We start from the raw sequence: 17,846 nt of genomic DNA on the forward strand, positions 1-17,846 counted from the left end.
ACCCTCATCCACACTCTTATTACCTCTCGCCTAGATTACTGCAACCTGCTCCTCACTGGCCTCCCACTTAGCCATCTATCCCCCCTTCAATCTGTTCAGAATTCCGCGGCACATCTTATTTTCCGCCAGAGCCGATATGTTCACATCAGCCCTCTCCTGAAGTCACTTCACTGGCTTCCGATCCGTTACCGCATACAATTCAAGCTTCTCCTACTAACCTACAAATGCTCTCACTCTGCTGCCCCTCCTTACCTCTCCACCCTCATCTCCCCCTACACTCCTACCCAGAACCTCCGCTCACTGGACAAATCCCTCCTTTCTGCTCCCTTCTCCACCTCCGCTAACTCCAGACTCCGCCCTTTCTGCCTCGCTTCAACCTTTGCCTGGAATAGACTTCCTGAACTGATACGTCAGGCCCCATCCCTCCCCATCTTCAAATCCTTGCTCAATGCCCATCTTTTCAACTCTGCTTTTGGCACTTAACCTAACCATTACTCCTCTATTCAATACCACTACCAATCTGTCTGTATTATGCATTTGCATACCTTAATTGTCTTTAGCTGTTTAGATCTATTAGTCTGTCCCTATGAACTATTGTGTAATCAGATGTACTATGCTGTACTATACTTAAAAACAAACAACATAAAAGAACTCCAGAAAGGATAAAGACCAGAACATAAGATAAGAGATACAGATTATGAAAAGTACCACATATGCACAGGACCAACATAAAACAAAATCATGCATTTATTTACAAAGCTTTCACAACCCTGTAGGGTAAAAAGATTCAAACACTCTGCTGCAGGAGGGATACAAGACGGGACATAATGAAGCAACTATTCTCGCATAACATTCATTCAAATGAGGACGGGCTCTAGTATTTTATGCTTCAGACCTTACTGAGATTGCCTAGAAAAGTTAGAGTCTGAATAGCTAGCTGAAAGAAGTGTGTCATAAATATGTATTGTCATATTGGGACAGACCAAAGGTCCATCAAGCCCAGCATCCTGTTTCCAACAGTGCCCAATCCAGGTCACAAATACCTAGCAAGATCCCAAAAAAGTTCAATACATTTTATGCTGCTTATCCAGAAATAGCAGTGGATTTTCCCCAAGTCAATTTAATTATGGTCTATGGACTTTTCCTTTAGGAAGCTATGCAAACCTTTGTTAAATCCCGCTAAGCTAAACGCTTTTACTACGTTCTCTGGCAATGAATTCCAGAGTTTAATTGCACATTGAACGAAGAAATATTTTCTCTGATTCATTTTAAATTTACTACTTTGTAACTTCATTGCATGCCCCCGTCCTAGTATTTTTGGAAAAAGTAAACAAGCAATTCACATCTACCCATTACATTCATTATTTTATAGACCTCTATTAGAGTGGTGGACTTTGGTCCTGGTGAACTGGGTTCAATTCCCACTGCAGGCACAGGCAGCTCCTTGTGACTCTGGGCAAGTCACTTAACCCTCCATTGCCCCAGGTACAAATAAGTACCTGTATATAATATGTAAGCCGCATTGAGCCTGCTATGAGTGGGAAAGCACGGGGTACAAATGTAATAAAAATAAATAAAAAATATCTCCCTTCAGTTGGCTTTTCTCCAAGCTGAAGAGCCCTAGCCACTTTCGCCTTTCCTCATACAGAAGTCATCCCATCCCCTTTATCATTATCATCACTCTTCTCTGTACCGTTTCTAATTCTACTATATAACAGGGCTCTCAGCATGTTGGTAGTTATCAAATATTCTAGCAGTGGGGAACCCCAGCGATAAATTTGTTCACTTCTCAGCACAAGCAGCTACCCCACTTTTGTTCCAGGCTTTATACTCCCCCCAACCATGTAGCTTCAGGTGCCTTTTGCTCCACTGCAGTATGGATCTTCTGTACACCTCCCCCCCCCCCCCCTCATAAGGGAAAACTTGTCAAACTATGTCGAGACCAAGGGACCATGATCCTAATTGCTCCCTACTGGCCACATCAAATTTGGCTCCCTCTTCTCCTAAAATTATCATTCAAAGAACCATTGAGGTTAGATCCCTTTCCAAGCCCAACACAGAACGAGGGATCCCTCCTCCATCTAGACACCTACTCTCTAGCCCCGACAGCTTGGTTTTTGACAGGCTTACAGTCTTAAAACTTTCCAGAAGGCTCTAGAAAACCATTAGCCCCTAGAAAACCTTCTACACAGAAGTGTTAGTTTCAAATTGAAAAGACTTTCTCTCGTGTACAACCAGAGCACTTGACTGTTAGGTGTTCTCTTCCTATCCTATGGAGTACCTACTACTATTACTTACTTCTATAGCGCTACTAGACATACGCAGGACTGTGCACTTGAGGAACATGAAGAGACAGTCCCTGTTCAACAGACCTTACAATCTAATCAGGAGAAAACGGGGATAAGGGAATAGGTGGAAATGGATAAAACAGACAGGGGTACTGAAGTGAATAGGGATTAAAAGCAGTGTCAAAAAGGTGGGCTCCTCTTCCTCCATCTTTCTGATTCTGGTCTCAAAACTTGGGTGACTAACGCTTTTCACTCTGAAGTTAACAAACCAACTTCCCCACCTTCCTTGATAGATCCACAAAAGGAGGTTCGGTATGAAATAAACCTATCAAACCACTTCCAGTGGTGTGGTATCTCACTTTCATACAGCTCTCCTGAAACCTTTATTTGAACTTCAATCCTGGTCTCTGAAGTTCATCTATAAAGGTAGTATTTTTATAGCATTTGTGCCAGAAGAGTCAGCAAACTAAGCCCTTATGGCAGACCCACCTCACACCAGGTTCTAGGACAAGTTGTACTCCAAACCCACCCCAAATTGATCCCTAAGGTGGTATCCGAGTTCTCCCTCCTCAATCAGTCCATTGTACTTGTCTTCTTCCCTAAGCCATACTGTTATCCTGGAGAAGCTGCACTGCAGCCTGCACATGTACTATATTTATCTAGAATGTAGAAAACCTCATGGGAAGTCCTCCCAGCTTTTTACATCCTTCAACCCTAACAGATTAGAGATCCCCACCAAACTTACTACCTCCTACACATATGCTCAGGCTGGGCTGACCCTGCAGAGCCTGGCAGCTTTATTAGTCATTTCCACTCTGCCTCCTTCACTGCTCAGTGGAGCAGCATGGTAGGTGGGATAGTCTGTTTCCACAAACAATCCAAATGTTATGCTACTTAAATGTCAACTCCACCCTCTGACCCTTTTTCACCACCCCACCAGGCTTAGTCTAGTCCAAGGAGGTTTAATAGACAGCAGATGAAGTGACGTTAAAACACTGAAAACAATTAGGTCAGTCTGAGTTTTCCCTTCCCTGCGCAGGCAAACCTATGAGCTGCTGCAGCTACGTTATCATTCTTGATTGTTGGTAGCATTTTTTTATTTAATCTCACTTATATTTGCAAACATGCCAGCTTTGTGCAGCATACTGATGTACACAGAGCAAACTTTTTATAGGTAATTTGTTATAAATCTTAATCAGTGGTCAGTTGGACAGCATGTGTTATATTCGTGCAGAGATTTGTTTCTCTTGGTGATGGGCCACTAAAACAAACATAATATTATGAGAATCAGGTGCTTAACATTCAGTTTCTATGTATTTATGACATTCATATCTCACATTTTACATGTATTAGGTTGAAAACTGGGAGCATATGAAAGCTTTTTTTTTTTAAACCTGTGCCTAGATGGTTTGTGGAAACTTGCACCTTCTGTTTTGAAGAATGCAGTGGTATATTATAAAAATGCACTTAATATTGTTTATTACTATTATTTACTACTGGTTGATATACAGCAAAGTTACCCAAGTCAACTTTGCTTTGTAATGTAATTTTTAATATTTTTCTCAGTCATTACCCAAATATAAATAAAATTGTTAATTATACAACCGTGTCTGCCTCTTGTTTTTCTGACACAGCTTTAACAAAAGTACCATATTTACAAGTGTGATTTTATTATGCAAACAATACACCATCAAAATACAAAATAGCAAGCAGCACAGTATTAGTCACCAACTTTATACAAAGTTGATTATTTTCAGTGGAAAATAAATCTGGTATGTGAATATTCCATCACTGTTATTGCTACTAAGTATTACATAGTAAACACAGGATTGTTTACATTTGTTTATCTAGACCTTGCATGCACATGGTATTATTAAACCTGAAGGCAAAACCAAAGTGTGGTTAAACAACTTGGTATAAACTGTATTGTTTATGACTAATTGTTATGAAATGCTTTGAGTACTACAGGTCTGTATAGGTGTTATTTTGGCAGGTGGAAAGTCAGGGGGGCTTACAGGGCGGGAGGCGAGTACAGGAGGGGAAGGGTTCTTGGGGTAAAAGCTTTTATTGTGTCATGTTGGAGGGTTTACTGTTTTCTTGCTCTGTATAAACTTACAAACATGTTTTGCTTTAAATAAATAAAGATTAAAACAAAAATATAAGTTTTGAATATTATTGAATTCTATTAGTGTCTCACAGTATTTCCAGTTTTGACACTATGCACTTACCACAGGAATAAAAATATAAGAAAACCCATAGGCTGCATTAGGAGCTTAGAGCCCATTTGTTATTTCCATAACTGAGAAATCTGACAGAAAATATTTTTATTGTTTTGACTTGTAAACCACTTGTCCCTGAAACATACTCAAACAGAATAGTCCATTTGACTATCTAAAAGGTAAAGTTCTACAAAACAGATGAAGATGTGATTATGTGTGTCCCAATGAAAGGAGTTTAATTCTACTTCCATTTAATTTCAATATATTCCATCATCTTTATAACACCATGTGTCCCAAGGCAGATTAAACATTTAAAATGAGCACACTAGGAAACAGGATATCCTCACTGAAATTTGGCCATCTGTACTGTATACAATGTATTTAGTTTTTAGTATAGAAAACAGAGTTTAAGGTGAAATTAGGCCTTTATCTGCTAATTTTCTTTCCTCTAGAGCCTACAGACCGGTCAAGATGCTTGGGTTATGCATGCTTACCAGCAGAGGGAGACAGAAAACAAACTTGACACTGTATACGGCACCTGCCAACCCCCCCCAAGCAGCCAGTAAATCGGTAAAGCAGAAAAGAATCAAACACATAAAAAACACCACACACAGAACCCTGTACTGGGAATCCAAAACAAACACTAATGTGCTTCTGACAACTGCACGCCAACAGTGTTCAGGTCCACTTTGGACAAACCAGAGCCTAGATCAAGAACCAAAGATTTACCAGCCACAGCAACACTCAGGCACAAACTAAGACAACTCTGCAATCCTCACTAGAATAAAACATACCGGGTGGGTTCTTGACCGGTCTGGAAGGTCTAGAGGAAATAAAGTTAGCAGGTAAGGCCTAATTTCACCTTCCTCAGTGACCCTCCAGACCGGTCAAGACGCTTGGGAAGTACCAAAGCAGTAAATAGTCTAAGGGCGGGAACCCCGAAAACCAGAAGTCAGAACTGCAGCACCAAAACTGGCATCCTCTCTAGCCTGCTCAATCCTATGCTGCTTCACAAAAGAATGTAGAGGACCACACAGCCACCCTGCAAATATCTTGAGGAGGAATCAAACTTCTTTCAGCCCAGGAAGAAGCCACCTCCCAAGTAGAATGTGCTTTAAGTACCAAAGGCACTTTGCGTCCCTTAATCAAATATGCCGAAGAAACTGTCTCTTTCAAAAATCTGGCTATCTTTGCTTTAGAAGCGGCAGCTCCCTTCCTAGCGCCCCCATACAACACAACCTATCAGAGGTCTGAAAAACTTGAGTCCTCACCAAGTAACAAAGCAAAACCCGACGAACATCCAGTTTAGCCAAACAGCATTGTGCGGAATCCCCCAACCTATCACCCAAAACCAGCAAAGAAATGCCCTGATTCACATGAAAAGAGGAAACCACTTTGGGCAAAAAGGATGGCACGGGCCTCAGAGAAACCTTTTCCTTAGAAAAAGACAAAAAAGGAGCTCGACAAGACAAAGCCTGCAACTCCGAGATCCGCCGAGCCGAAGCAAGTACTCGAATCCAATGGCTCAAAGGGAGGACCCACCAGCACCTGATTCAAAACCCGCGGAGAACGGAGTAACGTCAGGCCCTGCAAAAATCATACCACATCCGGGGAAGAGGCCAAGGAAACCCCCCCCCCCCCCCCCCCGAACCTTCCCCTTGAAACAAGACAGGGCCGCCATCTGCACCTTTAAGGAGGACAGGGCGAGACCTCTATCCAATCCATCTTGCAAAAATTCTAGAACTTCTGGAAGCGAAATGCGCCAAGGAGAATAAGAACGCTCCCAACACCAATTCTCAAAAATTTGCCACATGCGAACATAAGCGAAGGAGGTGGTACGTTTACAGGACTGCAACATAGTCTCAATTACTCTGGACGAAAACCGTTTCTCCCGCAACCTGTTCCTCTGAAGAGCCAGGCCGTAAGCGAGAATGGAGACGGATCGGTCATCACGATGGGGCCTTGTACCAACAGCACCGACTCATCTAGAGGCAGACTCCATACTGCTAGACGCACCAGATTTCCGAACCATGGACGATGAGGCCAATTCGGGGCCACAAGAATCATTGTGCCCAAGTGCCGCTCTATTCTCTGAACGACACAACCTACCAGGGCCCAAGGAGGAAACACATACAACAGCTCTTGAGGCGGCCACGGAAGTACCAGGACGTTGATCCCTTCGGACTACGGATCTCACCGACAAAAGAACGCGGAACCTGAGCGTTGCCGGACATTGCCATGAGGTCCATTACAGGCAGAACCCACTCCATCACCAGACAATGAAACAGCGGACGAAGCAACCACTCCCCAGGGTCCGTGTGCTTGCTCAGAAAATCCGCGCTCACGTTGTCCACGCCAGCCACGTGACCTGCTGAGACACTGCAGATGTACCAATGCCCAGCACATTAACTCTGCTGCTTCCTCCGCGACTGCCCGACTCTTCGTACCCCCTTGACGATAAACGTTTGCGACAGCCGTGGCATTGTCGGACAAGACCTGGACTGTCTTGCCACTGAGGAGATACTGAAAAGCCTGCAGGGCCAACCAAATTGCTTGCGTTTCCAGACGATTGATAAACCATCCGGCCTCTTCCAACGTCCCTGGACTGTCTGAGACAATGCCCCCCCCCCCCCCCCCCCAAGACTGGCATCAGTGGTGAGTACAATCCAGTTCGGAGGATCCAAGGGCATGCCCTACTCCAGATTCAGCGTGTGAAGCCACCATTGAAGGCTGAGGCGGGGAGCCGCTGGCAAGAGGAGCTTCTCCTCCAAGTCCAGCATCTGAGGCCAGCGTTCCAGAAGGGACTAACTGCCGCATGTGAGCCCTGGCCCACCTCTATCGATGCCGCCATAAGGCCCAATACCTGTAGCAAAGCTGACAAATCAGAACCTGCATCTTGGCAATCCGAGCTGACGGCAGAAATACTCGCCCCTTCAACATGTCAAAACGAATCCCCAGATACTCCAGGGAATGCGACGGAACTAGGTGACACTTTTCCATGTTCACCACCCAGCCAAGCGATTCCAAGAAACTGACTACTCGCGCTGTCGCCTCTGCACTCTCGTGCGTTGACTTGGCTCAAATCAACCAGTCGTCGAGATACGGATGTGCCAAGACACCCTGTTTCCTCAACACCACTGCCACAACCACCATAACCTTGGAAAAAGTACGGGGTGCCATCGCAAGCCCGAAAGGCAGAGCACAGAATTGAAAATGTAATCCTACGACCGCAAAAAGCTGATGCGCCGCCCGGATGGGAATATGTAGATAAGCTTCCGTCAGATCCAACTAAGTGAGGAACTTCCCTGACTGAACCACTATGATGACCGAATGCAACGTCTCCATTCAAAAAGAGGGAACCTTCAGCGCACCGTTGACCCTTTTCAGATCTAAAATGGGCTGGAAGGAACCCTACTTCTTGGGAACCACGAAATAAAGAGTAACAACCCGCCCCCCTCTCCCAGGTGGGGACTGGCACAACAGCTCCCAGAACAATCAAACGAAGGAGAGTTTGGCGAATTGCCCTGGCCTTGAGCGACACAGAGATCTCAGAAAAAAGTTGGAAAGAGGACCATTGAACTCCAGGGCATACCCATCGCGCACCACTTCGAACACCCACTGATCTGACGTGATATGGGTCCACCTCTGGTAAAACTGACGCAGGCGAGCACCCCCGCGAACCAGAGGCTGGAACCGCACATCTTCATTGAGAGGCATGCACCGAAACAGAACCTGCCACAGCTGCATCCTGACCTCCCTGGCGACCTCCACAAAAGGGCTGAGTACGCTGAAAAAAACGGCCTCTAGGCGCACCATTGGACCTACCCGGTCTGTATCATTGAGCGTCTCGCAGACCACGTCCCGACAGCCCTTGACCACTTGATTTGGGACGCATCTCTGGCAGGCGTGGAACTTTAGCATCCCAAAGCCCGCGCACCAACTTATCCAGTTGTTCCCCCAAAAACATAGAATCCTTGAAAGGAAGAGAACACAACTTGGACTTAGAGGCCGCATCTACAACCCAACCTCGAAGCCAGAGCCCGCCAAGCTCCCACAACCAAAGCCATATTCTTTGCTGACGCACGCAGTAAATCATAAAGGGCATCCACCAAGAAAGAAGACCCCATCTCCAGCTTGGCCAGTTCCTGCACCCAGGAAGACCTGTCCACAGCTGGATCATCTAGAAGCTTCAGACCAGTGAAAGCAAGAATGAGGAAGTAACCCCCCCCCCCCACACACACACAGAGGCCTATAGCGACAAGGCAGACAAAACTATGCCTAACAAAAGATTCTAACTTCCTATCCTGAGGATCCCGGAGAGCCCGCCCCCCATAAACAGGAATAGCCGTGGCCTTGGTGACAGCCATCACCATCGCATCCACTGTAGGATGCTTAAAGGAGTCCCTATCCTCCTGCGGAAGAGGATTAAGCCTCACCATGGCCCTAGCCACCCTACAAGCAGAATCTGGGGAGGACCACTCCTGCATGACCATCTCTGAGGTCTTTATTCATGGGAAAAGTACGGGAAGACTGACAAATAGCCTTAACCAACGGGTCTACGTGCTGTAGCTCCCCAACTGGGGGTCTCAGGAAAATCATAATTTGAAAGTAGCCACCACCTGATCAATTCAGAGAACTCATCCCTATGAAAGATCCGCACTACCAAGGGGTTCTCACCTGGCAAGGAACCCTCCTCCTCTGGACCGGCATCCAAAAGAACTTCGTCCGCGAGATCACTGCACTCCTCTTCCGGGTGCTACAAGGACAACATCTCAGGGTCCTCTGACCAATCCAGACGTAGACACTTGGAAACTAATTGACTTACCCCCTTAGGAAGGTCTGCCTGCTGGGAACCTGACTTCCACGCCTGAAACATCAACCAGATAAAGTCAGGAAGAAAACCAATTGCTCCTGCGTGCTCAGGAAAGCAGCCAACATCCTGCAATGGCAGAGGCGAAGCGGCAGGGCGGGAAGAATCCGCTGCAGTTCCTGCCAAAAACAGAACCGGCACTCCACCACCCGATTGCAAGGACGCCTCCACCGAAACTGAGCTGACTCCGGGCAGTTTCGCAGATGCCGGAGGCAAGGGAGCAGGCGGCTTCAGCTCCCCACAGAGCCTGCATTGTGCCTCTGGCCCGTCTAAACCTTGGCACAAACAGAAGCGGCAAACAAGTTTCCTGGACATCGCTCAGGACAGGAAAGAGGTAAGCCAAACAAGCGGCAGCAGAATCCAGCACTCATTCATCCTCAGAAATTGGACTGCAGCTCTCCTGGCCAGCCCAAAACCAAATGAACTGAGTGGGTTCCCCCATCTCCCCAAGCCCGGTTGCTGATAGCTGACAAGGGCAAGGTACTCAAGGTTCCTACAAGAGCACAGGAGCCAAGGCACAGGGCTGACTGCACAAGAGAGCATAGCAAGGGGAGGGACCCGGCCACCGGGCGTAACACCCCAGGGGAAAAAACGGAGCCCACCGGACCCCCTTCCCCGAAGAACAAAGAGTCCCAGTACAAGGTGCTAACCAACACAAGAGGTCTAGAAAAACCCCAAGCCTACCAGACCGACTACTCAGGCTGCACTTCTACCCTCTGCTGGAGACAGAGATTTACTGGCTGCTTGGAGGTTGGCAGGTGGCATATAGTGTCAAGTTTTAGTGTTGTCTCCCTCTGCTGGTAGGCGTGCATAACCCAAGCGTCTTGACTGGTCTGAAGGGTCGCCGAGGAAAATTGCAGTTTCTACCAGCTATAATTTCTAGGCTGAATTATTTCAAATTTATATCTACATATGGTAAGCTTCCTTACAAAATAAAAAGCTGTCCAATAAGCAAAAAAACCCACAAACACTTTTGTCCTCCACCTGTAAGGCACTGCGCCTATCCAACTGAACCAGCTTTAGACTTCTTACAGATGGACCAACAACAAAAAAACAACACAATGTGGTTTACTTGCTTTGTTTTGAGTAAACAGGGATGACAAGTGTGCTGGGAAGGGGGAAACTCAGACTGTCCTAATTGGCTTCCTTGCTTACAATGGACTAGATAGCGATTAGACCAAGAAGAGAGCCCTTCATTCATAGCGTGAGCCTGGTAACTAGTGTGTCCCATATGTGAGATTATAGTGCCCGCTTGTCCTCAGAAGTTACTTACCTGTAGCAGGTGTTCAGGACAGCAGGTATATACTCTCACATCCCTCCAATCTCCCCTTGGAGTTGTCTTAGCTTTAGCACAGTACTGCTGGTCCCACACTTGAGCATCAGACAGGAAGGCACCTGTGCATGCACAGGAGTACTACCTCAAAAGTGTTAGTGCCAGCACATTATGGCAGCGGCCACGCTGGGCCCGATTTCACCATCATATGGGAGAATGTGTCCAATGTCCTTAGAGAACACCTGCTACAAGTAACTTAGTTGGCTCCCTGGCATAAGCACATGGGGGAAGGGAGGGGGCAGGCAGCCCTGAGCTAGGGAAAAACACTGCACTTAGTTCTGTCCAGAGGACATCAAGAATGCTGCCATTTTCCCCATTTGTCAGAGAAATAGGTACCCCTACAAAAGATACGAAAAGGAATGCTTTATCACAAAAATTCTGCAGAAAACTCAGATTTGCTACTTTTCTCCTGAAACTGCTTCTGCAGCATGCAGAATAAGCTGCCCAATTATCTGTTGAGGGTTAGAAACCTCCCTAGAAGTTTGAGAGGGTTAAGAAACTGACCCATGTGCAACCAAAGAATCTCAGTAGGGAAAAGCCATCTCAGCTCTCAACTTCTTAGAAATATTAAAACTGCCTGAGGAGACAGAAAATAAATGGTTTTAATAAAAACTCCTCTGGGATGCTCTGGCTGCAGCCTGGACCACTTCAGCAAGAATAAAAAAAACATTTCACTGTTCCACAACCAGCCAAAGTTACACTAGTACAAACAAAAAAAAAATAAGTCCAACCAGTTACTTGCTGTAGATCTTTAAATTTACAAGTTATGTTGTCCATGATTACCAGAATATACATTCACTTTGTTGAAACAGACATGGGTAGATGGCAAATATTAACCAAGATGTACTCTTGATGTACGACCTGCTTACAGTACATAAGTACATAAGTACATAAGTAGTGCCATACTGGGAAAGACCAAAGGTCCATCTAGCCCAGCATCCTGTCACCGACAGTGGCCAATCCAGGTCAAGGGCACCTGGCACGCTCCCCAAACGTAAAAACATTCCAGACAAGTTATACCTAAAAATGAGGAATTTTTCCAGTCCATTTAATAGCGGTCTATGGACTTGTCCTTTAGGAATCTATCTAACCCCTTTTTAAACTCCGTCAAGCTAACCGCCCGTACCACGTTCTCCGGCAATGAATTCCAGAGTCTAATTACACGTTGGGTGAAGAAAAATTTTCTCCGATTCGTTTTAAATTTACCACACTGTAGCTTCAACTCATGCCCTCTAGTCCTAGTATTTTTGGATAGCGTGAACAGTCGCTTCACATCCACCCGATCCATTCCACTCATTATTTTATACACTTCTATCATATCTCCCCTCAGCCGTCTCTTCTCCAAGCTGAAAAGCCCTAGCCTTCTCAGCCTCTCTTCATAGGAAAGTCGTCCCATCCCCACTATCATTTTCGTCGCCCTTCGCTGTACCTTTTCCAATTCTACTATATCTTTTTTGAGATACGGAGACCAGTACTGAACACAATACTCCAGGTGCGGTCGCACCATGGAGCGATACAATGGCATTATAACATCCGCACACCTGGACTCCATACCCTTCCTAATAACACCCAACATTCTATTCGCTTTCCTAGCCGCAGCAGCACACTGAGCAGAAGGTTTCAGCGTATCATCGACGACGACACCCAGATCCCTTTCTTGATCCGTAACTCCTAACGCGGAACCTTGCAAGACGTAGCTATAATTCGGGTTCCTCTTACCCACATGCATCACTTTGCACTTGTCAACATTGAACTTCATCTGCCACTTGCACGCCCATTCTCCCAGTCTCGCAAGGTCCTCCTGTAATCGTTCACATTCCTCCTGCGACTTGACGACCCTGAATAATTTTGTGTCATCGGCGAATTTAATTACCTCACTAGTTATTCCCATCTCTAGGTCATTTATAGATACTTGTAACTTGCACAAGTATTTTTCAGAAAATGTGGATTTAAAAAAAAAAAAAAAGAAAAGGCCACCACGGTTCAGCTTCTGCTAAACACAGGTCTTCATTCCAACACTCTGACCACCCAACAACCTAGACTTAATAGTCTAGTCTGGGTTGCAATGCAGAAGGTGTACAAGACAAACACTGATGAACTGATTACAAACTACACGGAAGGACTTACCAATGTGATCAACACTGCATTAAAAGCAGAATACAAGTCTGATATGTTTGTGCTTGTGAGAACACATTTGAAGAAATTGTTAACTGAAACTACCCTTTCCTTTGTAGTAGTAATAGTAACAAACAGAGCTACTAAAATAGAAGTTTTTGCTAAATGTTTAAAACCAAGTTGAGTCTTGTATTTTACAAGGTATGTGACAATAGCATTAATGTATTGAAAACCAGGCAATAGTACATTTCTGCACATTTACTGAAATTTGACTTAGTAACTCATGGTGAGAAAGCATGTTCTTTTTCTAAAAAAAACATATGCATGTGATGTGTAACTAGTGCTCAAGAAATGAGGGGCTCAAGTAGAAGCCAAAAGAAGTCCAGCTGGTATAAACAAAGGACCTGGACTCCAACGTTATCCCCCCCAAGGAGCAGTCCTGAATCTTCTGCCTCAGTTCAACCATGACCAGTCTGCCAACAGGGTACTGGAGCAAATACCAGCCTAGTCCAGAACTGCAAGGAATGCTCTCTGCCTTTTGCTGAAGCCAGAAAACTGCTGGCCTATAGGCTGCACATAGCCTTTCATAAAGGAAGTGCTTGCAGCTTATTGGTCTGTCTCCATCTGCTGGCAGACGAGCATAATCTATACAATTAAGGGCTATGTTAGGACAAAAAGGAATGCACTAACGCCACAGAAAGCAGGTCATCAGCAATATTAGATTAGCATTTCAGAACGTTAAAAAGATGCATTCTTAAAAAACTTCCAACAATGTATGAAAGCTCAGGTGCTTAGATATTTGAAATACAACTTTTATTATGATCTAAACAAAAAAGGAATGGGAATGATAGGAACAAACAAGATCACCACTGAATACTGTGATGTGACTGTAGCAGTCTTAAATTAGATATGAAAACTCAAGGATAAGTAATCGCAGTCCAAAACAGCTAAATATGCAGGTCCAAAATATGAAGGAATTTTTTTTTACTGCCACATTCATTCCGAAGCCCATTCATCTCCTTTAGCATCCCAAAGATTAAGCACATGTTCTGCTCAGCTAGATAATAAAGTGGCAAACACGCTGCACCACTGACATCACAGGACAGTTGCCTATAAAACTAGACTTCTGACGCTGGGCTCCAGCTTCATTCCCTCACAGGTCATCATCTTCATCTGGCAGTGCAGTAGTCTGAGCAATCTATGGGGGGAAGGGAGGAAATAAAACAATACCAATTTAAGATGGTTTGTACTGGGAGTTAATGCCCACTTTGTAAGTAGTGAGATATCTCTGAACCCACTTATTCCAAGAGGATAACATCTAAACAATTTCACAAAGTAAAGTTACCTGTAAATCTTGCTCATATTGTGCTGCCAATGCTGGGTCCATAACTACCTCTGGTGGTGCAAGAGCAGGCATGGCTACAAACTCCAAATTAGGATCACCGATTAGCTTTCTGGCAAGCCAAAGGAAGGGCTTCTCAAAGTTGTAGTTACTCTTGGCTGAGATATCGTAGTACTAAAAAACAAAACAAACAAAAAAAAATCCAAACTTAATACAAAAGCAATGAGCATTCTGTACAACAGGAAACTTTTAAGACACTCTCCCCCCACCCCCATATACTAAGCTGTACTAGCAGGTGCTGTACAGCAAAGCAGACACAGCCAATTCAAAGTTAATGGGCTGTCGGCATTAGCGCATGGCAGCTGCTAGCATGGCTTAGTAAACCAGGGGGGAAGAAAAAGCATGTCCGGTGATCCCTGGTTACATTATACTTCATGTTAGTAAGTATGGTATGTAGAGAAACTCCAGAAAATGTAAACTATTGAATTAATTTTCTGTATTCAGATCTCAATTTAGGTATCACATATGAAGACTGTTCAGAATCCTTTGTTTCACCCTTCAGGGTATGTGATGGAAAGGTTACCTGATAATTTTCTTCCCTTTAGTCCCAAAGGATCAGTCCAGACAAATGGGCTGTGACCATCTGCCAGCAGGTGGAGACAGAACACCAAGTGTGGATAGCAACCAAAGACTTCCAGAGAAAAGAAAAAGAAAAAAAACTCCAGCCTCTAGAAAGGGCAAAACTCTTGCCCTATAAATAATGGAACCAGAATACAAACAAAATCTCAGAACATTAAAAAAAAAAAAAAAAAAAAAAACCACAAAATCACAGAAGGGCAGGCTCTGGACTGATCCTTTGGAACTAAAGGAAAAAAAATTATCAGGTAATTAATTTTTCCTTCCATTGCGTCCCAAGGATCAGTCCAGACAAATGGGATGTACAAAAGCAATCCTAAAGAGGACAGGAATTGCAATACCCCTGCAGCGAGAACCATGGCCCCGAAAGAAGCAGACACATCCAGATAGTAATGCTTAATAAATAAATGAAGACGTTGCTGACCTACAGATCACTGCCAATGAGAAGTCAAAGACCTGGTAGAATGAGCCTTAACATGCATGGGAGGAGGTTTACCCCTCAGAATTTAAGCAGAAAGAGGAAGTGACGTCACGAGATTAGATGGCTGCCTAAAACTCTTGCTCCTGCACTTCCCCGCTGAATAGAGCTGTTTTCTGTGGTGCCCCATCACAAATCAAGTGCCAAATCGGGTGGACAAGGTTGGAATAACCCGCGCCACATAATGAGCAAAATCGCGACTTCGCAGACGCGGGAGGGAGAGCGCCACTCGACAAGGCAGACGGCGAAAGGCCTGTCGCGCCATGCTTCTCCGGAGCAGCGGCAATCATCAGACTCTGACACTGCGTCTTCCCACGTGGACCGGCGAAGTTCGGCGCTTAAAAAGAAAAGTTACCCTAAAGATCTAGCGAAATGCCTTGAAGCAATACGCGAAGAAATTAAGGCATCCAGGGTGGAAATTCTGGAACACGTGGACTCCATTAGCATGGATCTACGGGAGCTGGGAGGCCGCGTGGTGACACTAGAAGAGAGAGCCGACGAGCAAGCAGAGGCTAACGCGGCCATGGACGCACGCATCGGTCAACTGGCTGACCAGGCTGAGGAGCTACAATATAAGCTGGATGATTTAGAAAATAGAGGGCGCAGACACAATTTGAGATTTCGGGGAGTACCTGAAAATGGCGGCGGCGAAGATATCCCAACTGTCGTGCGAACTCTCTGCGAGCACATCATGGGAGAGAGCTACACCCCTGGAGAGTTGGAGATAGATCGTGCACACAGGGCACTGGGTAAAACAATGGCAAACAGGCCTAGAGATATAATTGTGCGCTTTACATCATTCACATTTAAGGAACGGGTCTGGCAGCGGGCTCGCCAACTGACCACGCTAGAATATAAAGAAGCGCGGATTACAGTGTTTCAAGACCTTTCATTATACACGCTGGCTCAAAGGAGGGCAATGAAACCAGTCCTGGAGATCCTAAATAAGGAAAAAATTGCATATCGCTGGAGCTTCCCTTTTGCTGTATGTTTTGAATTAAAAGGCAAACAGCTCCGGCTTCGCCGGGTCTCTGAAGCATGGCAGATCTTACACGATGCAGGCCTGACCCCGACATCTGCGCTGCCAACAGAGATAGCGCCTTCCACGAAAGCTCGCTTGCAGAAATGGAAGCGTGTGGGTCAGAAGACTCAGAAATAAAGGAACTGAATTGGTTTGTACACTGGTAAACTCTGTTATAAGTATTGATGTCAGCATAATGGGACTTATCAAACTGTCTGGAAGTGGGAAAGTTTTCAAGTGGTATATGCTCCTATAAGGGGTGGGTGTGCCACGGATGAATAGCATCATGAGCAATAAATCTAAAGAGAGGGGAGCTGTGTTTTGTGAGGGAGGGGGAAGGGTGGCCAACCTGATTGGAGAGGTTTCTTTCTCTGATAACCCATTCGGTGCCTAAGGCACTGTCTGGTGGGGGGATGGAATCAGGTAGACCTGGTGGGAATGGGGGAACTAGGAGGGATTTTAAGGGTTGGGAACTAGAAGGGAGGGTAGGGAAGGGGGGAGAACAGTGGGAGGAGGGAGGGATGCGATTAAGAAAGGGATCTTGGGGTAAGGTCAAAGAAGGGGGGGATGGGGTGACTGAAAGGAACATATGTATAGACTGTACTAGATGCTGGGTGACTGAAATGTTCTTACGCTTATATTGTGGTGCAAACTGGAATGTAAAGCTGCTGTCAATATCAAAGTTGCACGCTATTTACACCTTGAATAATGAGTGCTGAATTAAAAATAATATCCTATAATGTTAAAGGTTTGAATATGCCCCAAAAGAGGCAGAAGCTCTATAAAGAGCTACAACAGTTGAAGCCACACGTGGTTCTCCTGCAGGAGACACACCTCCGAAGCAAGCATGAAAAACTTCTCTCCTGCTCGGGATACCCTGGGGTCTATTGTGCTTCATCTGAGGCCTCCAAAAAAAGAGGGGTGGCTGTAATGTTCCACTCAGCAGTAGCGGTAAAGGTGCTACGAATAAAGAAAGACCCGGGAGGGCGGTTTATATTCTTACATGTCCAAATAGACCAGGTTGACTTAACGATAGCATCTGTATATGCCCCCAACAGTGGGCAGGCAGAGTTCTTTACTAGGGTGAAGAATTTGCTAGCCTTATTTGTGCAGGGCCCTTTAATAATGGGGGGTGATTTTAATGCAGTCCTTAACCCAGAATTGGATAGAACGGGACCTACCAATACGGAGGGGAGAAGAGAGGCTCTAGCACTGGCGTCATTGGCACATTCCCTAGGTACACTAGATCTATGGAGATTGACACATGTGGCGGACAGAGATTATACATATCACTCCCCAGTGCACAATTCTTATTCTCGTATTGACCATATATTTGTAGATGTCTCGCTGGTAGAGCAAGGTCCAACGGCTGGAATAGGCAACATAACGATCTCCGACCATGCACCTGTATGGGTCACCTTGCCGAATATAAAATTGGAAATAAAAGATAGGAGATGGACACTGAACACGAGCTTGTTGCTAGAACAGGAGGTGGAAGACGGCTATAGAAAGCTGTTGAAGGAATACTTAGAGTTCAACCTTAA

The 17,846-nt window shown here is 45.3% G+C and overlaps 1 protein-coding gene across 1 annotated transcript in view; it reads right to left on the reverse strand.

The window, feature by feature from the left end:
- Positions 1-13,616: 13,616 nt before the first annotated feature.
- LOC115480456 (GTP-binding nuclear protein Ran) overlaps positions 13,617-17,846 on the reverse strand; it is a 29,790-nt gene continuing 25,560 nt past the window's right edge. The window contains exons 5-6 of the mRNA XM_030219143.1: positions 14,171-14,341; positions 13,617-14,023 (exon numbers count right to left, since the gene is read on the reverse strand). Of these exons, the coding sequence (XP_030075003.1) occupies positions 13,979-14,023; positions 14,171-14,341 (216 nt within the window). The 3' untranslated portion in view covers positions 13,617-13,978. The remainder of the gene's footprint in view (positions 14,024-14,170; positions 14,342-17,846) is intronic.

Source organism: Microcaecilia unicolor, chromosome 11 (assembly GCF_901765095.1).
Source record: "Microcaecilia unicolor chromosome 11, aMicUni1.1, whole genome shotgun sequence".
NCBI classification, from domain to species: Eukaryota; Metazoa; Chordata; class Amphibia; order Gymnophiona; family Siphonopidae; genus Microcaecilia; species Microcaecilia unicolor.